This window comes from Malaclemys terrapin, chromosome 7, assembly GCF_027887155.1.
Source record: "Malaclemys terrapin pileata isolate rMalTer1 chromosome 7, rMalTer1.hap1, whole genome shotgun sequence".
In the NCBI taxonomy this organism is placed as follows: domain Eukaryota; kingdom Metazoa; phylum Chordata; order Testudines; family Emydidae; genus Malaclemys; species Malaclemys terrapin.
Genome location: NC_071511.1, coordinates 92,695,060 through 92,720,489, shown reverse-complemented (window position 1 = coordinate 92,720,489; position 25,430 = coordinate 92,695,060). Strand labels below are relative to the sequence as shown.

General features: G+C 43.5%; 1 protein-coding gene across 10 annotated transcripts in view; it reads left to right on the top strand.

The window, feature by feature from the left end:
* SGMS1 (sphingomyelin synthase 1) overlaps positions 1 to 25,430 on the top strand; it is a 219,627-nt gene that overhangs the window by 189,506 nt on the left and 4,691 nt on the right. For all 10 annotated transcript variants that reach the window (XM_054033940.1, XM_054033933.1, XM_054033938.1 and 7 more), the window contains 3 exons: positions 8,286 to 8,403; positions 22,936 to 23,089; positions 25,249 to 25,415. In XM_054033940.1, the coding sequence (XP_053889915.1) occupies positions 8,286 to 8,403; positions 22,936 to 23,089; positions 25,249 to 25,415 (439 nt within the window). The remainder of the gene's footprint in view (positions 1 to 8,285; positions 8,404 to 22,935; positions 23,090 to 25,248; positions 25,416 to 25,430) is intronic.

Below are 25,430 nucleotides of genomic sequence, written 5' to 3'. Positions count from 1 at the left end.
TATACTGCAGGGTATACACTATAATATACATTAGCCTCTTATCTTAAATAGTTACCCAGACACTTCAACTTAAACACATTGGGTTATATAAAACAACAAAACAAGTTTATTAACTACAAAGAGAAATTTTAAGTGAGTAGTAGTAATGAGACATAACATTCAGAAATGGTTACAAAAAAAACCAAAGATAAAACAATTTTTAGTTCCTAACTTAACAAACCATATTAGATTCAAGCAAAATTTCCCATCACATGCTTCCAACAAGATTACTGACCAAACTCTTTCAGGTCAGGAAGCCCTCTCTCACCTCCCTGAGAGTCCAATGGCTATTTTCTTTGTTGTCTTGGGTGTATAGAATGTGATGGGCAGGGAGGTTGGGGCTGCCTTGTGGTGTTTGTGCTTCCCTTATATAGTTTCAGGCCCCCTTTTTGAAAAACATTTTCAGCTGAGAACCAGTAGATAAAGAGTCTGCGGGGAAGGACATTCTTGGCTGGCTTCTTTTCCCCCACCTGTTTGAGCTTCCTTTATTTCCCCTTCCTGCTTGATGACTCTGTTTACTGCTTAAATGCAAATTAAGGCACACATATATTCCTTTATTTAGGACAGACCTGTTTGCTGACTTCTGCCAGGGTGAGGCTGTTGGGTTTGGAATGCGTTAATAATATCATACAGGGAAATTGTATAACTCCACATATGATGTTGCCATGCATATTTTATCAGGATAGTACTGACTAACAGATTATGAGTTTTCTAATGATACCTCACAAGGCATCTTGAACAAAGATTATTACAGTAGTGTGTAGGGTGTGAATACAAGGGTGTATTCTGTCACAGTATTAACTTCTGATAGCACAGTACAGTTAACAGTGGTTCAAAATAATTCCATGTATTGTCACAGAACTTTCAATGAAAATCTAGCAAGCATAGTAGTACTGATTTCTGAATCACTTTGTCCTATAAATGAAGACAATCCCCCACGCACACACTATAATTTATTTTCTTTGAATACATGTCAGTGTCGAGCCTACTGTGCATATGCATGTGCACAAGATTTTTTTGAAATAGCAGTGCCCATACCATCCCTTGGTGCTGCCCTTTGATGAGGAAATATATTCCTCCTCGCCCTTGCTGACATATTCCTTCTTACTGGCTTAGAGCAGAGATTCCTCTTCCTGGGTATTGTAGAATGACCACCAAGGAGGGTATTGGGAAGCCTCCAGTCAAAGTGCCACCCCAGCTGGAGCAGGAGTGGCACCGGAGCAGCTCACCCCAACCTGACCAGTACTTGTACAATATGCCAACGTGGCCACACTGGCCTTGCAGAAGACCATCCTCCCACATGTCACGAAGCATATCACCCTCTCCAAAGGAGATCAGGCTCCTCAGTGGCTTCACACCAGAACTGTATGTGGTTCCATAAGAATAAGAGGTGTGTGACACAGAGGCCCGTTGGCAAAGGGTCTTTTGTTCTTTACCAACAATTCTTTGCCAAACCCAACTTGCAGGATATTTATCCATAAGGGGTAACATATAAGGTATCTACATGAAGCACATAACTTATCAAGACTCATAATTATTGAGATGTATGTACAGGTAATATTTTAAGGACTAATGTACCTATATTGAAAGTGTGCATTGTGGTCTTAGAGTAAAAATTAGTCACCAATGAGTAATATATCTCAGGGATGGCCCATTCAAGGAGGAGGGAGTTGTCAGCTCTCCCAGGATAGCCGATGATGTAATGCAAAGCTCTGTTGACTAGACTATCAAAGGAAAACTATCAGAGACAATTGAAAACAAATAAAACCACTTGGAAGTGAAAAAAGAAACATTACAACAGACTGGGGTTCACCCTGTCTATAAATAAAGATAAGACTGTTTCACTATAGCACAGAATGCAGAGATGCACTCTGAATCCATTCACAGAGAAAACATCTTGTGGCAGGGAGGTGTTTTCCTGAAAGTTTGGTTCCTGATTTCTGTAAAGCCATCAGCTCTGCAACAGACTGATCTTGGGGTGGGGTGGGAAGGACCTACTTAATTAGATAGGAAAGGTAACTATTGTTAAGTATAGGCTATAGTTCACATTTTACTATTTTGTTTTTTATGAGGACATCACAAGATATCTCACTGTATACCTCTCCCACTGAACATCAAGGCCAACTCCACCACAGCTCAAACAACATCCTCTGCCTGCTTCTGAGATCTACCAGGCAGCAATGTGGAGTAACCCACTGACCTTTATCAAGCATTATGCATTGAATCTAATGGCTGGACCAGATGCCAAATTCAGGAGAGCAGTACTACAATCACTGTTCAACTCTTAGACCTGACACTAGAGAGTGTCAGCTTAGAGAGACCAGGTGGATGAGGTAATATTTTTTTATTGGACCAACTTCTGTTGGTAAGAGAGAAACTTTCAAGGAAGAGCTCTGTGTAGCTCTATTGCTTGTGTCTCTCACCAACAGAAGTTGGTCCAATAAAAGATATTACCTCACCCACTTTGTAATGTCCTTGGGCCGACATGGCTACAATAGTGCATCTAGCTGGCACTATTCATTCTCACTATCCTAAGCGGATACTGCTTGCCAGTCACCAACAGTGGGATCCACAGACACGTACTCAAGAGAAAAGTTACATTCGCTATAGTAACTGTGGTTCTTCAAACTGTTGTTCAGTGTGGATTCCACAACCTACCTTCCATCTCCACTTTCGGAATCTTGAGCTATCACAACTTTTGAATGGTGAGGGAACTGAGGCAGGGTCATAGCCTCTTTGCCCTTTTGACCACACAGAGGAGCACAAGGAAGCACATTGATTAAAAAAAAAAATCTGATTTTGTATGCATGAGGCTCATGTGCACCTATAGTGTGGGCTGCATACTGACTGCAACATCTTGATGAACCACAGTTCTTTGAGTTGGCTGCCTCCTAGATTTGTGGCTAAACTTTTCTCCCTATAAAAACATAACTAATTGAGCATTTTAGAGGAAGAAGATTCTGAGAGCTATGTTATGAGTTTAAAAACCTGGCATTTGGGTAAGTATTCCAAACCCTTATATGCTCAGTCAAGTGATTAGCCTTTTAACAAGGAGACCAAAAATCTTTGACATCATAAGGAGGATATTTATAATACAACTTCCTTCATTGCCTTTTACCTGTATAGCTGTTAATAATTAAAAGAGAGTTTGGATTATTCTTAGGCAAACTATCAGAGGTATTCCCTGACCTTCTGAGATGACAAAGTAACCATGGAGACTAAGAAAAAAACATTAATAGGCATAATTATTCCACTGGATAGTGAAGATAACTGGGAAGTCACTGATATACCATAGGTTGTATGTTAATATATCAAATGACATTTTGACTTGTTCCTTAAACATTATCTCCATTTTTGAACGGGCAAGGTGAGGCACTGAAGTTCAGGGTCCAGCTCAGGAAAGCATCCCTTTTAGGGAAGTTAAGCATGTGTTTAAATGCTTTGCTGAATTGGAGCCTTGCTCAAACCTACGTAGAGAGTTGGTGCCAGAAAATATGTTGGGGTTCCAAGTTCCCTGACGATTTCTCTAATAACTAGAAAATCATGCTTCCCCATGAATCAGTTATTCCTTTGTTAACTTTAGTAAACCATAATAAATAGATTTAATCCTAAATATATTTAACAAGAAGATAATCTAATTTGACTAGTTTTTGTTTTCTCAACAATAATGCTATGGCATATGAATAAGCTACTTAGCCAAGAGGCTTAATTTTTAGCTTTTATGTCATATATAATGATATAAAAATGGAAAATTAATATAGAACTTTGAGGATATTTTTGGCCAACATTAATAGTATTTAGTTACTTACTCTATACTATCATTAACTCATTAACTGGTAATTAAGTCTTTGAAAATGTTGCTCATTAGAGCCGCAAACCCTGAACCATCCTGAATTTAATATTGACATTTCTGTTCATAAATTTAAGAAATGTAAATTAATTTAGCTTGGGTTTTTTGTTTTTTAAGAGCAAACTTGCCCACTAGTGATGCATGCATCGATAGCATTATACAAGAGGATTCTATTCTATTGTGTGTAGATTTGTATACTGACTTCATCGCCATAGTATTTGTGTGCCTGCCAGTAGTGCTTTAAACATCGTAACTAATGTCTGTCACGTGTTTGTTCTCTTATCCTCTTCCCAAAGAGAAACGTGTGTGCCGTGGAGTATTTTTTTTTTTCATATATGCATAAAATATGTTGACTTTTCAGGCTAGATTCCCAATGGGATTTAAAGTACCATTTGCAAAAACAGTGGTGGTGCTGCCCCCCTTATGCTCAATAGCAGTGCCCTAACCATTGGAGCTATGGAGTCATTCTCTCCATAAATAAATATGTAAATATTTTGTATAAAGTGCGACAGTTTCAACAGGAGAGAGACCTTCCTCAGAAGTCCCAGCTCCAGAGTGGCGATTGGAATCCCTTTCTCTCACATCCCAGGTGAATGCCCTAATCACTGAACTACTGCATATCAAGGGTTTTGTGAATCTAGTCTTCAGTTCTTTTGCTTTTATTAAAAATACTCCAAATTAAACATTTTGTTCAACCCTAAATTAAAGTTTTCAGACTTCTTCAATTCATTGAAAATGCTAAAACAATTGGCTTCTATTCAACCAGAACCACATTTCCCCTCTTCCCCCACCCCCACCCCCAAACTATTATCAGACCAAAAAATGAATTGCCACAGCTCTACTCAGTATGCGGAAGAGTTGCAGAATCCACCTGTAATTTAAACTATCTACATACAATGCATAGAAACCATTACACTCTAGTGCAACTCCTCACAGTTGGGTCTCAGAAGTATATTACAAGTTAGTAGACATTTGTTAATTAGTGATCTTAAAAGTATTGTCTGAGTCTCTCTCCTTTGGTGTGCTATAATGTTATAAATAGTTGCAGCAACCTTGTCAGCATTTGCAGCCTCAGAAAAACAGTGGTATTGAATTTTTACTTCACATTTTGCCTTTTACCGTTTATTCTGTCTCTTTACCCCAGAGTCTGCTAAACCAGTTAGTTTAAATAGAACTTGAAATCAGAGAGCCATATATAGTTTAATAAAAGGGATGTTCGGCCTTGAGTAGAACATCTTTGCTTCTTAGTGAAATTGATCTCTCTAATGGAATAATGCCATTATCCTAGCTTGCAATAGTTACATCCATGGAGATATAGTCTGATAGTACAGAACTTAAGCCTTTTTTAGTGTATTCCTGTTTGCACAAATATTTACTGTTTCAAGAGGAAGTAATCGTTCTTTGTCTGAAACGTGTGTACACACAATATATTGTTTGAAATATTTCCATCAAAGAAGTAAAACTCTTTTATAATATTGATCTAGCATTGTTAAGTCATGCTGTAGTCAGATCAATAATACTGCAACTAATTGACTCTGCCAAAAACCATTAAAAATCAAATTGTCAGCCATTTGTGAGTTTCAAGGGAGCTCAGTTTGCTACTGGTTGTTTTGAAACTTTACTTATTTAAAAAGTATTAGATGTGTTTCTGTCTGGATTAAGTGCTTTTAAAAAAATGAAATATGAAAGCAGTCACAAGTAAATACTTTAGGAATCCTTATTTAAGTACATAGTTTTTACTTTAACAGAGACAGTTTTGGGGAAGGAGAGCAGCAAGAGTGGGAAGGGATAACTTTTCAATATGTTTACTATAGAGCCTTCTTGCAGACAGCTTCTCTTAAAGTATTCTATGGGAAGTGAGATAACTATAGAGTAACATACCTGGGGCCTTGTATGGCAAGTAGAGACGGTATGGGAAAAAGGATAATGTTTGATCTTACCCATGCATTCTACTTTTAGCTAGATAAGAAATTGCAAGCTTAGTTTGCCATCATTTCCTCAGTTTTAAATGCTGATTACTTTACAAAAGCAAAACCAACATAACATGTAATTAACAAGGTTGTACCAGTTCTTCACAGATTCCTTCTATGTTAAATTTCTTTCCTTTATTCTTTATCAGTTGTTTTTGAGAATATCTGAGTGATTCTCTTACTCAGCACAGTGAGGCTTTAATCCTGATGGATCATATATATGCTTGCTAATATTTAATATTATTGCTACTGTTGTTATAGTCATTACTACTATAATTACAGTGAAAGTTGGCAGCAGAAGCCTAAATGGGCCAAATTTTGGGCTGGCCTCAACCTGTAATCTAAAGTTATGCTTGTATTTTGTGTGCAGTTGGTACTTGCAAAGCCTGCATTTCACGTTTAACATGAATTTGCACTTGTGCATTCAAATTAGGGTGGCAGCTAATTATCAGGTTTTCACACTCAAACTTGCAGGTGTAATTATAGAGGTAAATTTTAAAACATGTGACTGATTGTGTTTTCTTGAGGCCACTGTGGATCCATGGTATTTAAACCTCCAGTTCTTCTTCAAATGCTGGTTCCTATATGTATTCTCATGTGGGTACACACATGCAGTATGCACCTGAGTTCAGAAATTTTAACAAGCAGTGTCTTTTGGTCCGCATATGCGCAGTTGGTCTCCTCATGCTTCTGAGCAAGAGTAGAAGAGGCAGTACAGGTTGACGCCCCCTCAGTTCCTTACTGCTGCATGGTCCAGAGTCAGAATTCAATGTCCTCTCTTTCTTCAGCTTTCAGAGATCCTGCAGATAAAATAGTTTATAGTTATTCTTTGTAGCTTAGTAGAGCTACATTTTTAGTGTAGTTTGTGTACTTTGCTTCCCAGGACTGGGGACTTACCTCCCTGCGGTCTGGGTCTATGCCCAAAGTCCCAGGCTTCAAAAACTGCATCTCCCGCACTAGATCCTTTTCTGTCAATGACTAACACCAATGCTGTCTCTGCTGTCTGGGTGAGACACATATTTCTTCTGTGTCTGTCGATCATTTCCACCAATAAATTGCGAATCCTGTGAGCTTCACCTTAGGAAACCCTTAATGGAGAAGGCCCTGAGACCCCTCTGATCTGGGCCAGGGAGACCCTCCAGTACAACAGCCTCAATAAATGAGCACATGCCTAGGAGCAGAGCCTTCAGTTTCAAATTCCAAAGATTCTTCCTTCAGGGCTTCCCATAATAATAAAGGGCATTCTCATGGGCACAAGGAGAGATCCCTGTCAAGGACTGTCCATAAGAGATGCACTCCTCCCCTGAGCCCATCGAGATTGGGTGAGCCTTCTAAAGGAGGACAAGTAGGTTGGCAAAAAGAGCTCTTCAGGTTGAAGTTGATGCAACAGATACAGCATCCAGAAGCTTGACCACTGGTGTTTTTATGAGGAGGGATTCTTGGTTGCAATCCTTAGGCTTTCCCAGGGAAGTGAAGAATACTATGCAGGCCCTTCCCTTTGATGAGTCAAACCTCTTTAATGAGAAAATGAATGACTCTTCATTCATTAAAAGACTTGAGGTCTACCCTCCACTCCCTATCTATATTCCGCTATCTGCCCTCCGTCCCCTCTGCTTCTGGTCTGATTGGATTCACTGTGAGACGAGAAACTGAGGGGATGTCAACCAGCACTACCTTTTATATCCTCACTCAGAAGCACAAGGAGACCTACTGCACATATGAGGACCAATGGACACCGCTCGTTAAAATGTCCGGACTCAGATGCATGCTCATGCATATCCATGTGTTGAATACAGATACGGACCACATATCTCAAAGAACTTCCAATATTAGTAAACAACTTCCATTTGTCATTGGTTGGTCTAATTCAGCTTTGTAATAATTGTATTTCTGTATTTTGAATTGCTGATTCTCTTTCATGAGTAGCATTTTTAATGTATATGAATAAATCAAATATGATTGCTCCTTTTGGAAGATAATTCACTGTTTGTAGATGCAAAGATACTCTGCAGAAATTAAAGGAATTCAGCCTCTGGCTTGAAACCTATGTTAGTTTTGGACTGGCTTTGTTTGCTACCTTTAAACTACAAGTTATTTGTATTTATAAGGAATGGTGGTATGAAAGGATCATAGGTTAGTGTTTAGAACACAGGACTAAAAGGCAGAAATTTGGGGTTTATTCTTAATTCTGCCACTGATTTACTGTGTAATCTTAATTGCATTCTGTGCCTGTTTTGCACCTGTAAAATGGGAGATCAAAGTTCTTTAATATTCTTAAATGAAAGCTGATGTAGATGTATAAAGCATTATTAAGCTTGAGCTTGAATTGTCAACATGATATTCTAGGACTGATGCTTTTCATGGTTTTTAGACAAATCTTGGCAGAATTTGTTTCCTTAGAATGACACTTTTTTCCCTGTCTCCAGATCTATTATCAGCAGAAGATTTTTCTGTATAGTTGGCACACTATACCTATATCGGTGTATTACGATGTATGTAACTACACTGCCAGTACCCGGTATGCATTTCAACTGTTCTCCAAAGGTAAGTTTTTCTCTCTGCAATTCAATTTTGTAGCTTCTGTTCTTTTTCTTTTTTCCACACGCCAGAGATCCTTAATAACTGTGAACAGCCTTCTTGATTGTAACTCTCATATAAGTTGGAATGGCAGGGACTTTTTTTCCACAGATCATTGATGCTGCGAATTTGTCAACTCGAGTGCTAGCTGTCGAACAATGCAAAGCACTCCCTTCTCAGCCTAATGTGCAGTGTTTTTATCGATTTTTAACTATTTTGCCTTTTTTTACTGAGATAGTGGAATTTATACATCCTATAATGAGATGCAGTTACTGACGTAAAGGTGCCATATACCACTGTAGCTTACTTCTAGAGCTGAGCAAAATTTGAAATTTCCATCTCATGGGAAATTCCAGTATTTCAGCATTTATGTTTTCATCCTGAACTGAAAAGTTAACATTTGAAAAATTTTCATGGAATTAAATATTCCAAAAAACTTCTTTTCAGAAATATTAAAATGTTTTCTGCTTTTTCAATCGAAACAAAATCTTTCATCATTCCTGAAATCACAATGTTTCATTTCAGTTGGTTGAATTCGGGTAGGATGCTTCATTGCAAGTTAGTTCGACATTAAACTGTATTTCCCCATTGTGGCACATTGCCACATATAATCATAGAAGATTAGGGTTGGAAGAGACCTTAGAAGGTCTCCCTGCTCAAAGCAGAACCAATCCCAACTAAATCATCCCAGCCAGGTCTCTGTCAAGCTGGGCCTTAAAAACCTCTAAGGATGGAGATTCCATCAGCTCCCTAAGTAACCCATTCCAGTGCTTCACTACCCTCCTAGTGAAATAGTCTTTCCTAATAGCCAGCCTAGACCTCCCTCGCTGCAACTTGAGACCATTGCTTCTTGTTCTGTCATCTGCCACCACTGAGAACAGCCTAGCTCCATCCTCTTTGGAACCCCCCTTCAGGTAGTTGAAGGCAGCTATGAAATCCCCTTCACTTGTCTCTTCTGCAGACTAAATATGCCAAGTTCCCTCAGCCTCTCCTCGTAAGTCATGTGCCCCAGCCCCCTAATCATTTTCATTGCCCTCCGCTGGACTCTCCAATTGGTCCACATCCTTTCTGTAGCGGGGGGCCCAAAACTGGATGCAATACTCCAGATGTGGTCTCACCAGTGCCGAATAGAGGAGAACAATCACTTTTCTCGATCTGCTGGCAGTGCTCCTACTAATGCAGCCCAACATGCCATTAGCCTTCTTGGCAACAAGAGCATACTCGTATACAGCTTCTCGTCCACTGTAATCCCCAGGTCCTTTTCTGCCGCTTAGCCAGTCGGTCCCCAGCCTGTAGCAGTGCATGGGATTCTTCCGTCCTAAGTGCAGGACTCCGCACTTGTCCTTGTTGAATCTCATCAGATTTCTTTTGGCCCAATTCTCCAATTTGTCTAGGTCACTCTGGACCCTATTTCTACCTTCCAGCATATCTACCTCTCCCCCAGCTTAGTGTCATCCGCGAACTTGCTGAGGGTGCAATCCATCCCATCATCCATATCATTAATGAAGATGTTGAACAAAACCAGCTCCAGGGCCGACCCCTGGGGAACTCTGCTTGATACCCATTGCCAACTAGACATCAAGCCGTTGATCACAACCCATTGAGCCCGACGATCTAGCCAGCTTTTTATCCACCTTGTAGTCCATTTGTCCAATCCATGCTACTTTAACTTGCTTGCAAGAGTACTATGTACATAAGTCTTATGTGGGGAGGGATAGCTCAGTGGTTTGAGCATTGGCCTGCTAAACCCAGGGTGTGACTTTCAATCCTTGAGGGAGCCACTTAGGGATCTGGGGCAAAATCAGTATTTGGTCCTGCTAGTGAAGGCAGGCGGCTGGACTCAATGACCTTTCAGGGTCCCTTCCAGTTCTATGAGAGAGGTATATTTTTATTTACTGTGCGAGACCGTATCAAAAGCTTTGCTAAAGTCAAGATATATCACGTCCACCGCTTTCCCCATATCCGCAGAGCCAGTTAACTCAACATAGAAGACAGTCAGGTTGGTCAGGCATGACTTGCCCTTGGTGAATCCATGTTGACTATTCCTGGTCATCTTCCTCTCCTCAAAGTGCTTCAAAATGGATTCCTTGAGGACCTGCTCCATGCTTTTTTTCCAGGGACTGAGGTGAGACTGACCAGTGTGTCATTCTGGATTATCGTTTTTCCCTTTTTTAAAGATGGGCACAATATTTGCCTTTTTCTAATCATCCAGGACCTCCCCCGATCACCATGAATTTTCAAAGAAAATGTCCAATGGCACTGCAATCACATCAGCCAACTTCCTCAGCACCCTCAGGTGCATTAGATCCGCCCCTATGGATTTGTTCATGTCCAGATTTTCTAAATGGTCCTTAACCTGGTCTTTCACCACTGGTGAACATGGAAGTTGTATTTTGGGAGCCTGTTGGGCTCTATTTTCCCCATGGACCAGGCTTCACACCTGGACTATATCTGCGATTCATGCAGAGTCACACGATTCCCCTACAGTTTCATCAAAGGAGAGTCCAGATGGCCTTGTGGGATTTGTAGTCCTCCAGACAGCCTGACATGTAGGTCCCATGAGGGAATGCACTAGTAGGGAAGGCAGTTTAATGTTTTGTTGAATTGATTTGAAACAAAGCATTTCAGATTAAGCAAAGTGAAATATTCCGATTTGTATCGAACTGACCCAAAGAAATATCTTGTTTCCATTTTTCTAATAGAAAATCAAAGGGTCCTGGAAAAACAGAAATTTTCCAATAAAAAAATTTGGTTTTGTGGATAATAAATTTTCCATTTTAATGGTTTTCTTATGGCAAATTCCCACCAAGCTCTACTTACTTCCCCAAATTTACAACACTTACCCATATAAAGGTGCTTATACTAGGATAGCTATCATTGGATCTGCACTGGGGGCGTTATACTGTACCAGTTTGAAACCAATATAATTTAAGTGATACAAAAACTGTAGACAAGCCATAGTGCTCGCTCACTCTCTCCACAGCATTCCTATCCCTAGCCAGCCTAGATGTTAATTATGGTAATTATTAAGCTTGAGAGAAATAATCTAATCAGCCTATTTGAAACCTCCCCCGTAGAAGCTCTCTACGGCTTCATCCACATTTTTCTGTATTGTTGAAACTCCACTTACAGAGCAGAATTAGTTGGCAGGGCATCTTAAAAATCCAACATCCCTTAACCTAATTTACACTGGTATTGTCACTGTTCTTTTATGGGTGGAACTGCACTGGTGTTCTTAAAGCAGACAAACCCAAAATGTTTGGTTTCCAAGAGAAAATGTTCCAACGAGTGTGCTGACCAGTGTTGGAAATTAGCACTGCTTATATGGTGACAGTGTAGTCTTTGCCAAATCCTATGTAGCTGCTTGGAGACATATGGCTTTGTAAATGGAGGAATGGGTAGGGACATGAGAAGGGGAAATCAGCAACATGTGTCATCAGTCAGTTAAACAGCTAGCCACTATAAGTACAAAAAGAAACCAGATACTATAATTCCAAACTGAGTAAATTTGCCATTTCTGAAAAGGAACATTCTTTCTTCTTCGAGTGCTTGCTCATATCCATTCCATTAGGTGTGCGCGCGCCGCGTGCACGATCGTCGGAGAATTTTCTACCCTAGCAACACCGGCGGGTCGGCTGTGGAGCCCCCTAGAGTGGCGCCTTCATGGCGCTGAATATATACCCCAGCCGACCCGGCGCCCCCTCAGTTCCTTCTTACCGCCCCTGACGGTCGTTGGAACTGTGGAGCACGGCATAGCTGTTCTCCACTCTCCCTAGCTTAGTTAGTTATTCACAGTTATAGTTATAGTTCTAGTTGTTTATAGTTAAATAGTTAAATAGTTTTAAAAAATTGTTCGGTTGTTATAGTAGTTCAGGGGATTAAGGGGGTCGTCTCCCCCTTTCTCCCCCGGCCGCGGGACCGGGCTCATGCCCAACGCTCCCGGCTTCAAGCAGTGCGCCTCCTGCGCTAAGCCTATGCCCACGAGCGACCCGCACGACTCCTGTCTGAAGTGCCTGGGAGAGTCCCATCAAACAGATAAGTGCAAGATCTGTAAGGCCTTCAGACCAAGGACCAAGAAGGAGCGGGACTTTTGGCTCCGGCAACTCCTTATGGAGGCGGCACTTAGTCCGGACGCTCCATCAACGAGTCAGGCCCCGGCACCTAGCACCTCGGTGCGCAGTGCCCCGGCGGCACCGGCCTTGCCGACCACGCGAGTGGCGTCGGACAAGCCTCCCCGGCACCGGACCTCGTCAGCACCGCAAACACAACAAGTGCCTCGGCGCCGGTCATTATCCCCGGGGCATTAAAAAGCCCATAAGACGGGGACCTCCGTGCCGAAAACGCCGGCTCCCCCAGTGCCGGGGGTAGAGCCGCGTCCGCCTGTGGAGCACCGAAAACAGGTGACTCCAGCACCGTCGACTCCGGCTCCGAGGCCGTTGAGTCCGGTGCAGATAGCGTCTCCACCAAGACCGGCGGTGATACAGTGCCTCCCGTCGACTCCAGAGACCTTCGCGGCGGCGAGAGACTTATAGCTCTCACGGAGCCGGCACCGCCTCAACCACCGGCACCGACGGCACCGTTGACTCGTCCGGTCCAGTCTAGAGGGAAACCTGCCTTGATGCGCCCTCCATCGCAAGGGCTGGAACCACGGCACCGGTCCAGGTCCCGAAGCAGGTCCCCACGCCGCTCGCAGTCCCAGCGCCGAATATCACCTCGGCACCGGTCGTACTCGCGGCCAAGATCTTCGTCGCGGCACCGCTCTACGTCTCGGCACCGCTATGATCGTCGGTACCGATCGACATCGAGACGTAGTTCTCGGCACCGCTATGATCGACGCTCGACGTTGAGAGGCCGCTCCCGGCACCGGGCCTACTCAAGATCACATTCCAGGTCCAGGTCTGACTCTCGGCACCGACGTAGTCATCGGCATCGATCCCGTTCTCGGCACCGTTCGCCGGCACCGCACAGGGACCGTTCATCTCTGGGCCGGCACCGTGCGGCACCGTACCATCCGGAGCTCGTCTCGGCGCGGTCGGCACCGCCATGGCCATCCAGATCAGTGTCCCGATCCTCCGATGGGGCATCGAGATCGGCATACCCCCCTCAGGGACAGGCCTATGATCCGGACATGGGCCACTGGTAGGAGGTAGAGGGGGATCCCGCTCAGGGACCTTCACACTGGTCGTTTTGGACCCCGTGGGCGTGCCACCAAGCTCAAGGGGCTCCACCACCATCAGCCTCTCGCTCGGTGCACTCTGAGCGAAGGGCCCCAGAGTCCACCATCTCTCGCCCTCCTCCAGGGGGCATGGAGGCCTCCGTGCCCGCACCTGACGTCCTGGACCCAGAGGCAGGTGATGCTCCGCTCCAAGGCTCATTGGACCAGGCCCCGCCCTTGGATCCCTTGCCACCTGAGGCATCTTCCTCATCTTCCCCAGATGAGGCAGTGGCGGGCACAACGAGCACGGGTCCACCCCCAATTGATCTCCGGGCACACCAGGACCTATTACGTAGGGTGGCACGTAATATGGACCTTCAGGCAGAGGAGATTGTGGAGGTGCAGGACCCCATTGTGAACATCCTCTCTGCGGATGCCCCATCCAGAGTGGCGTTACCCCTGATCCGCACGATCCAGGCTAACGCCACTACGATATGGCAAACTCCTGCCTCTATCCCACCCACAGCGAGAGGGGTGGAAAGAAAGTACTTTGTCCCCTCAAAGGACTATGAGTACTTGTATACCCATCCCCAACCGTGTTCACTGGTGGTGTCATCAGTGAATGCAAGGGAGCGCCACGGTCAACAGGCCGCAGCGCCCAAATCGAAGGAGGCTAAGCGCCTCGATTTGTTTGGCCGTAAAGTTTATTCAGCCGGAGGGCTGCAACTTAGAGCGGCTAACCAGCAGGCGCTCCTGAGCCGCTATAACTTTAATTCCTGGAACTCTATGGGGAAGTTCAAGGAATTGGTTCCCCAAGACTCCAGGGAGGAGTTTGGGGCCTTGATAGAGGAGGGTAAGAAGGTGGCTCGGACCTCCTTGCAGGCCTCCTTGGACATAGCGGACTCGGCTGCGAGGACCCTGGCTTCGGGTATCGCTATGCGGAGGATCTCCTGGCTTCAGGTTTCGGGTTTGCCTCCGGAGCTGCAGCAAACCCTACAGGATCTGCCCTTTGAGGGACATGGATTGTTCTCGGACAAGACGGACTCTCGTCTGCAGAGCCTCAAGGACTCGAGAACAATCATGCGCTCCCTGGGGATGCATGTTGCGGGCCCTCAGCGCAGGCCGCAGCCTCAGCGCTTCTACCCCCCCCCGCCTCGTCAGAGACAGGACTCGGCCCGGAGGCGAGGGCGAGGTGGTAGAAGAAGGTGGACCGGCCCTCAACCCGGTCAGAACCAGGGGCCACCTAGACCACCTTCAGGCCCCAGGCAGAACTTTTGAAGGTGCGGTCGAGGACGGCGCCCCAGTCATCCCCCAGGATCCAGCCCCCTCCTTTCGGGATCGCCTTTCCCATTTCCACCGTGCTTGGTCCCTTATAACTTCGGACCGTTGGGTCCTTCGCACGGTGGACAGGGGATACGCTATCCAGTTTTCTTCAATCCCCCCCTCCTCCCCCCCTACTTCCCCGTCCCTCTTCAGGGACCCTTCTCACGAGCAACTTCTTATACAGGAAGTTTCTACGCTCCTTGCTATGGGGGCCATAGAGGAGGTTCCAGTAGAGTTAAGGGGCAGGGGATTTTATTCCCGGTACTTCCTCATTCCCAAGTCCAAAGGAGGTCTGCGACCCATCTTGGACTTGGGCGGACTCAACAAATTCGTAGTAAAGTTGAAGTTCCGCATGGTCTCTTTGGGGGCCATTATCCCTTCCCTCGATCCTGGAGACTGGTTCGCCGCCCTCGACATGAAAGACGCATACTTTCACATCGCAATTTACCCACCTCACAGACGCTTCCTGCGATTCGTGGTAAGCACGGTGCACTACCAATTTGCAGTCCTTCCCTTCGGCCTATCCTCGGACCCAAGAGTGTTCACGAAATGTATGGCTGTCGTGGCAGCGTACCTTCGTCGGCAAGGGATACAGGTGTTCCCGTACCTAGACGACTGGCTGGTACGCGGTCGCACCAAAGAGCAAGTTCGAGCTCACGTCCACATAATAGTGCACACATTCAACGAGTTGGGCATCCTACTCAACAAGGACAAATCCACTCTAGAACCTACCCAGAGAATAGAATTCATCGGCGCAGTTCTAGACTCCAGACGCGCACAAGCCATCCTGCCAGACAACCGCTTTGGCACCATCACGAGCCTCATTCAAGGGCTCAAGGCCTTCCCAACTACCACGGTGAGGTCGTGCCTTACCCTGCTGGGTCACATGGCTTCCTGCACGTACGTAACCAGGCATGCCAGACTTCGGCTTCGCCCACTCCAGACCTGGGTGTCGTCAATATACCGCCCACATCGGGACAGCCTGAACATGGTGGTCACGGTCCCGAACTCGGTCCTGACCTCCCTCACCTGGTGGCTAGATCACAATGTGGTCTGCGAGGGGATGCCATTTCACGCCCCACAACCCTCTCTGCACCTGGTCACAGACGCTTCATCTCTGGGTTGGAGCGCCCATCTCAACAAACACCATACCCAGGGCCTGTGGACTGCACCCCAGCTAGCCCTGCACATCAATGTTCGGGAACTGATGGCGGTGCGCCTGGCGTGCCAGGCATTTCTCAATCTCCTACGTGGCCACTGTGTGTTAGTTCTCATCGACAACACCACGGCCATGTTTTACATCAACAAGCAAGGAGGAGCACGTTCGTCAATTCTATGCCAAGAGGCCATTCGCCTGTGGGACTTCTGCATCGCCCACTCAATCCATCTCACGGCATCGTTCCTCCCTGGAGTCCAGAACACTTTAGCGGACCAACTCAGCAGGTCCTTCCAGACGCACGAGTGGTCTATCCGTCCGGACATCATACATTCCGTCTTCCAGAAGTGGGGGTTTCCCCAGATAGACCTGTTTGCTTCTCGAGACAACAGGAAATGCCACGTGTTCTGCTCCCTGCAAGGTCGAGCTCCGGGCTCCCTCTCGGATGCGTTTCTCCTTCCCTGGAAAGACCACCTGTATAAAACATAAAGCCTTTCCTCCGTTTCCTCTGGTCCACAAGGTACTGCTCAAATTGCGCAGAGACCAGGCACAGGTAATTCTGATCGCTCCAGCGTGGCCGAGACAACATTGGTACACCACATTGTTGGAACTCTCGGTTCAGACACCGATCCCGCTTCCATTATGTCCGGATCTCATCTCTCAGGACCACGGCCGGCTGCGTCACCCCGACCTGCAATTACTCCACCTCACGGCGTGGCTGCTCCATGGTTCACCCAGGCAGAGCAGCAATGCTCGCACTCTGTCCAACAGATTCTGCTGAGCAGTAGGGAGCACTCAACACGCACCACGTACCTGGCCAAGTGGAAGCGGTTCTCCTGTTGGTGCGAACAACGAGCCACGTCCCCGTTGCAGGCACCCATTCCTCTCATTTTGGAATATCTCCTCTCCCTAAAACAGCAAGGGTTGGCGATATCTTCAATTAGAGTTCACCTGGCCGCTATATCGGCCTTTCACCCAGGGGAACTCGCGTCCTCGGTATTCTCTAACCCGATGGTCGTTAGATTCCTCAAGGGCTTAGACCGGATGTACCCACAACAACGTCAGCCCGTCCCGACGTGGGACCTTAACCTGGTTCTCTCCAAGCTCACAGGTCCTCCATTTGAGCCACTGGCCACCTGTTCACTTTTGTACCTATCCTGGAAGACAGCCTTCCTCGTAGCCATCACCTCAGCAAGGTGCGTTTCTGAACTCAGGGCGCTTACATCCGAGCCCCCTTATACAGTTTTCCATAAGGATAAAGTGCAGCTTCGTCCACATCCTGCCTTTCTCCCTAAGGTGGTTTCTCCATTTCATATCAACCAGGATATATTCCTCCCTGTCTTTCATCCTAAACCACATGCTACTCGCCAGGATCAACGTTTGCATTCTCTGGACGTACGCAGGGCCCTGGCCTTCTATATTGACCGCACAAGGCACTTTAGAAAGACGACGCAACTCTTCGTTGCAGTGGCCGACCGAATGAAAGGCTCACCGGTCTCTTCACAACGCTTATCCTCCTGGATTACGTCTTGCATCCGGACTTGCTATGACCTAGCAGGTGTCTCAGCACCGCACCTCACCGCTCACTCCACAAGGGCCCAAGCTTCCTCGTCTGCTTTCCTGGCGCAAATTCCAATCCAGGACATTTGTAGAGCGGCAGTTTGGTCATCAGTCCACACATTTACAGCTCACTATGCGCTAGTGCAGCAGTCCAGGGACGATGCTGCTTTCGGATCAGCGGTTTTGCACACAGCAATGTCTCACTCCGACCCCACCACCTAAGTTGGGCTTGGGAGTCACCTAATGGAATGGATATGAGCAAGCACTCGAAGAAGAAAAGACGGTTACTCACCGTTGTAACTGTTGTTCTTCGAGATGTGTTGCTCATATCCATTCCAAACCCGCCCCCCTTCCCCACTGTCGGAGTAGCCGGCAAGAAGGAACTGAGGGGGCGCCGGGTCGGCTGGGGTATATATTCAGCGCCATGAAGGCGCCACTCTAGGGGGCTTCACAGCCGACCCGCCGGTGTTGCTAGGGTAGAAAATTCTCCGACGATCGTGCACGCGGCGCGCGCACACCTAATGGAATGGATATGAGCAACACATCTCGAAGAACAACAGTTACAACGGTGAGTAACCGCCTTATTTCAACAGAAATTAGGCAGGTTTGCCAACGTTTTAAGTGACCTTTATAACAAGGACTAACGAGCTTTGTACTCCATTACTGCAGAGTTTTGATACTTTCTTTGATCTTTCTACAGGACTTCCTTGTAAAATATAAGTTTCAGAGTAACAGCCGTGTTAGTCTGTATCCGCAAAAAGAAGAACAGGAGTACTTGTGGCACCTTAGAGACTAACAAATTTATTAGAGCATAAGCTTTCGTGGACTACAGCCCACATATGCATCCGAAGAAGTGGGCTGTAGTCCACGAAAGCTTATGCTCTAATAAATTTGTTAGTCTCTAAGGTGCCACAAGTACTCCTGTTCTTCTTTTTGTAAAATATAGAACATTTTCAATCCTGAAAATCCCTTGTCATCTCTTTATCTGAGTCAGACATGATTTGAAACAAACGATTCGGTGTTTGGGAGCATTCTAGGCTTTTATGGGTAATACAGGAAGTGTTTATAATCACCATGAAAGATACTAAACAGATCCTTAACATTTGAACTGTCTGAAAAGTATAATTCATGCCTTCAGTTGAGTTTTTAAAACGAGAATAAGCTCTAAAATAAAGGAATATTAGTCTTCAGAAGACAAATGTATTCAGTAGTTACTGATTTTAGTAGTACATGTTTTGCTCTAATTATTAAATGGTTACCATGGTTACTTTAGGCTGTGAACCTCTTTAAAATTAGATTAAGATACAGCATGAAGAATTATCTGGTTACTACACTAAGCCGTTAGATCCTATGCTTCCAGGTAGTTTGTAGGCATGCAATACAATTTTCTTTGAGTGACTAATGTGCCCCTGTTATGCTTGCAACAGAGTGTAAAAAAAATTCCATTACTTCTATTAGTGGCCTCTTTTGAATGAATGCAAATATCTGATCAGAGTCACTCTAGCAGGTGTGAGCAGCCCAAACAGTATCTTACAAACACTCCATAAAATAGTGAAATGATCTTCTGGAAGGAGGAAAAACCTTTGTTTGGAGGGGGAGTAGAATCTTCACAAATCGATTTTTTAAAAAAAAATATATTTGCCATCTGGTGCATTCCGAAGGCAAAACAAAAAAAATTCTCCAGAAGTATCTTTGAGCTTAAATCATCCATTGCATAGATAGTTTAAACATCAAGAGGAAGAGATATAAACCCAGTCAGATATGTGGAAATCCACCTGGCCCTTCCACCTACGGTTTGAATTGAAGTAAATTAATGTGTGTGCACGCTGTGGGCTACACTAGTTGAATTTGTTTCAAAATAAAAAGTGGAAACTAATATTCTGAGGCCTCTCAGATTTTACAATCAAACTGCTTGTGGTTTGCTGGCAGTGAAAGGGAAACAAAGTCCCAGGACAAATGTGAGATATGGATACTCCAATGCATGCATGTGTTCCAGGGAGCATATGTGGACAGAGGTCAACAGTAGGAATCATACAGAGAGGAAGGGGCTAACTGTAAAAGATGGCCACGGGTCATCCTTGTCCTTCTCCTTGATAATCCCTTGTGCTTGGGGTGGAAGACAGGGTTTCCACTCCAGTGAATTAGCTGAAGCTTGAGGGACATAGTAAGCCTCTGAAGAACCAGAGCTTCACCAGAGGTCAGAGAAGACTGTACACAGTTTCTTGCTTCAGACTGGGGGCAGGGAGGCACTGCAATGCTGAACCTTAACTCCAAACGTATACTTCCTACATGAAAGAAGAACACGTCATACGCTTTCCCATTTATGTCTGCTATAAATATAAATTATAGTGTTGCTGAAAAAGGTTAAGCTTTTAATTACAGTGTGAGTTGGATGAATTTGGTGAGTCTCTTGTGTGTCTGTATCCTTCGCAGAGGTGTGGAGTATGTTTAATGTTGTTACTGGATGTTAAAGTATTATAAACAAGTTTTCCAGAACTTGTAAGTTCTTTTGTTTTATGCATTTGTTTGGATATGTTTTACTCTTAGCAGTTTTAGCTGGTTTTTAATAAGCTTTTGTTTGTGGAAACAGTCTGAATGTGTCTAGTTTGTGGTAATATTTCGCAATCATCTTTCTATTTAATAAAATGTTTTTGAAAACAACACTTTGCCACTCTGACTTTTTTTTAAGCTTCTTTCATGTCTTTCGCATCACATTTTTCCTTCATATTGTAGTTATTAATGTTTGGCTTCTACCATTGTTCAGTTCTCATTACCTGTTTGTCCTTTGCTAACACTTTTCTACCCCTCCACCTATTTCTCCTTCCTTGTATTCTATGTATTGTCTCCTCCATTCCTTCAGTTATTATCTTTCCATGTCTTACTCTTCGTCTCTCCAGTAATCTCATTTCTTCCCAATCACCCTCTTTCTTCTTTTTTCTAATCAGTCTCCCCAGCCTCTCCACATAGTCACCTTACGCATCCTATTCATCCCAATGCATCTGAACACTTGTGATAGGCAGGAGAATTTTGCTCCAGCCATAGACCATGGGTAATTTGCTTTTTCCCTGTCCCTGTCCTTGCTGCAGAGGGGGTTATTGGAAAAAATGGGGTTTTCAGTCACTCTTCACAGGAGTATAATGAACACAGGTTTTATCTTCCTTTTTTGGGGAGATGGGAGGGTATAGATAGTTCACAGATTGACTTTCCCCAGGAGACAGCTAAGGCACCAGTCTTCAGTTTTTTCTGCATTGGTAGAAATACGACCAATGTCCAATGTTCCTTGCTGATGTTTGAGCCAACTTGTGGAAATGATTCAACAGAGCTGGAAATGCTGTACATAATTTATGGAGGCATTTCCAACACTGGATCCACTGGGTGGTAGCCATATGAGGGGTGGGTAATAATAGAGGAATATGGTTAACCACAACTATAAAGCTTTATAGTTCTTCTTTATGCAGAAACCATTGTATCAAATTTCAGGTGTTATCAGACCACATTGAATGTTAAGGTGGTATTTACTGTTTGATCAAGCTCATTAAATTGGACTAATTTCTGTAGAAACAGCATTGTTACTAATTCATCTTAATTGTTTACAATTTATCATTATCAAATTAAAAGGAAAATGGGGGGTTACCAGATTTAATGAAAACACCTAAAAATTGCAGTCTGTAGCTGGAATAATTTGATTTCTGTTTAACATACTTATTTTTGGTGGAGGTGTTGGGCTTCAGAATATTTGTTAGATGAGATTTTTCAAAGAGAAGAGACATTGGTATGTAAAGTACATTTTTGCAATCATTCAGTGTGTAGGATTTTATGGTGCTACAAATGTTCCTGCTGCTTGATTTGCTTAGTGTGTTATCTTGTCATCCCAGAAAACTATTCCATGTTTTTATAGCTATTGTGTTTATATTGCATTGCTATTAGGTGTTTGAATTTTTATTTTGAGTTTTGCTTTGTATTGGTCCATTATTCATTGGAAGAAGTAAGTAAGTTGCATGACAGCTCATGTAATAACATAACCTGTTCTTTTTTTTTTCTCCACAAACACATCTGTTTGCAAGTAGAAACCAGTGTAGCTCCAAAAAACCCTGTATTCTAGGAACTGGATTTAGGCAAGACTATATACATTTGATTAATCTGTCAGTCTCAGTTCTGTATTTTGACTACCTGATCTTAGCTTCTGGGTTTTGTTTCATTCTTAGAAAAAAAGCTAAGTTTGGAAGACCTTTTACTATTGCTGTACAAATTATTTGCCTGGTTGACTTAATTCCTTTGCCATTCAGCTGTGAGAAAGAGTGACCACTTCACAATTTTCTGGAGATGTAACTGTAAAGGAGATAGAAAAGCTGTTTAAGAGTTGTTTTCCTGCTTTCCCAGGATTCCACAATATATTTACGGGGCTTACAAAGCATTCTCAGCTATAGCTGTGTAACTCCCATTGAGAAAACTAAACAATTACCTGAATTTAAAGCGCCCACTAGAATCATTTTTCCTTACAGTAGTGAACAATATTGAATGTTGCCAGCAAAACATCTGCAGAAGAATGTCTTAAATGGCAGCACTTATAAATATTTATGAATACCAGGGAAAATGATTTCATTTTACCTATTTTAGTGTTACCATAACTGATAGCGCTCTAAAATCATGGCATATTAATTGCTAGATGTAATGGCAATACCTATGGAGTTATTGCTTTGATCCAGAATAACACCTAAAAGATATGTCATGTTGATTATTTTAATTGAAAGTGAATGAGTTAAGGGCTGGCTATTTGTTAGTTTCCTTTTCTCCCCAAATAATTAGCTATTTACAGAGAAAGGGAAAGTCCCTGACAGTTTGTTTTCTTAGGGAAGTCTCCATAATTTTTGGTTTCCTATCTTAGAAAATATAAATCTATTTAATTAGAGTAACACTCCATGCATTTTCATCCCGGTAGTGTTTTCTGCATGTTGTAATCACAAAACAATTCCTTTATTTTTTCACCATTTTTATGTATTGTAGACTTAAAGTCTCATTGTTATGCCCCAAAGATATTTGGCAGTAGTCTTTGGAACCAATTGGGTTTTTTTCTAATTAAATATCTCGTGTAAAGTTACCAAGATAAAGGATCTGATCACATAAATTAGTAAGCATCCTCAAATCATACTAGCATCAATGGGAGTCAGGCTTGTTCAGCATTGTATTGGAGATGCTTGACCCCTTGTAGGATAATGCCCTCTCTCATAATCTGTGTTAACCTTTTATATCTTTAATGCAGTATGAAATAACCTTGGTTAAATGTGGTGTTCTCTTCTTCCACCAGCTCTTCGGAGATTGGGAGTCTCATCTGAGGAGGATAATGAAATTGCTTGCTGGAGGGGGGTTATCTATCACAGGATCCCACAACATGTGTGGCGACTATCTCTACAGCGGCCACACAGTCATGTTAACACTTACATATTTATTTATCAAAGAGTGTAAGTTCATTACAATGTTTATGGAATTTAATTTTGTATATAATTAATGATTAACGAATGTTCACTGTCTCAATCCATTAAATAATTAGAGTGAAAAACCCAGCTTGTTCAAGTCTATTCAGTAATATAAGCCAATAATATATGCTTTATTGAATATGAAAACAGGTGAAAATGGAATAAAACACTACTGTATGATTTATACTTGGATTATTCATTCTTATTAAAGTATATTTTGAGTAAACATGATATAAAACATACTTCACACTCACTGAATATAGTGCTTTTGATCCAAGTATTTCAATAGTTTAGAAACACAAGTCTCACAATACCTCAGTTTAGTAGGTAAATATTAGCATACGTGTTTTGCAGAATGGGAAATGTGCACAAAAAAACCAAAGTGACTTTCCCAAAGATACTGGAAGTTGTGTGCATACAACTGAAGGGATGATTAGGCCCAAAAGTGTACATACGTATGTGTGTGTACACACACACAAAATGGCAGGGAAGAGGATATAGGAAAAAATAATTACAATAGCCATGTATCAGAGGGGTAGTCGTGTTAGTCTGAATCTGTAAAAAGCAACAGAGGGTCCTGTGGCACCTTAGAGACTAACAGAAGTATTGGGAGCATAAGCTTTCGTGGGTAAGAACCTCACTTCTTCAGATGCAAGACTTGCACAGGACCCTCAATAGCCATGAGGCAGATATAAATATGCAGGCAAGAATCAGTCTAGAGGTAACGAGGTTTGTTCAATCAGGGAGGATGAGGCCCTCTTCTAGCAGTTGAGGTGTGAACACCAAGGGAGGAGAAACTGCTTTTGTAGTTGGCTAGCCATTCACAGTCTTTGTTCAGTCCTGAGCTGATGGTGCCAAATTTGCAAATGAACTGAAGCTCAGCAGTTTCTCTTTGAAGCCTGGTCCTGAAGTTTTTTTGCTGCAGGATGGCTACCTTTAAATCTGCTATTGTGTGTAGGGAGGTTGAAGTGTTTTTGTATCTGTTTGTGAACACTTCAACCTTCCTGGACACACAATAGCAGATTTAAAGGTATAATTATAGTATGTATAATTACCAAGTCAAAGTACTTTATAAGATTATAGATACTTCTGTTTTTATAGACTGAGATAAACTAGCCAAATAGTCAGAGGTGTAATTTTTTGAGGAATCAATTAGCCTTTCCTTTTTTTAGTATCTGACTGTTGTCAGTTGGCATGCATGTTGCTCTCTCCGTATGCTATCCCAGCCCTGCAAAGAGAGTTGGTTCAGCAGACCTTGATAGTACTATCCAGAAAGAAAGACCACATGCACTGTTCAGTAACAAAGGTACTCGGCCAGGTTTATTGCTCTCAAGGCACAGAACTAGTGTCTTGGCTCTGTGGTTACAAATACGCAAACACAAGTGCCCAGTGGGAAGGAGTGGCAGTCAGTAGCCAGAGTCTGCTGTCCCCTAGGCCACATAAAGGGTTAAGGCGAAGTACCCTGACATTTGTAGACTAACAACTTATGTGCCACCTTATGTGTTTCATGACATCTGCGCATTACCTCTCCTTGTATCTTGCTCCAGGCATCTCGGCAAAACATCCCTATTTATCACTTTTGTCAAACCCTCTTATCTGGTGTCAGGATGTCCCCGAGCTAATTTTTTAGAGTGTGTCTACACACAAACCCAGTATCTGTTGCTTCTTAGGAGCCTGTTTTAGCAACACTAGCAATACTTTTGCTAAGGTCATATATCAGACAGTAAACTTGTAGCATGTGCTGTAATACATGGCTTGACTTTGGTTCATGACATGTCTTAACTTTGATGACTGTGATTCAGGCATCAGATCTTACACCAGGCCCAGTGCTCCAGGCTCTCGCTCTCTCTCCCCCACCTATGAATACATTTAAAAAAAATATTCTGTTTACTTTTCAAATTGAGAAGTAAACATTAATTATTTTGTTATTTCGCAATCCGATCATCCCTGTCCTAAACCTTGGGGTAATGTAATGACAGCTATTACAATAAGTCTTATTGTGCAATTCACGTGCCCTGTTGTTGTTGTCTAACAGTCTCCTGTTTCTGATTATAAATTATTGGTTTCTAGAGTAATAAATTAGTGTTTTAAGTAATATTATCAACACTTTGTGATTAAATAGTGATTATTTTTCTTGCTTTCAGATTCACCTCGGCGACTTTGGTGGTATCATTGGATTTGTTGGGCTCTTAGCATAGTTGGGATGTTCTGTATTCTCTTGGCGCATGACCACTACACTGTGGATGTGGTGGTGGCTTACTACATCACTACAAGGCTTTTCTGGTGGTATCACACAATGGCCAATCAGCAAGTGAGTTTTCCCCCA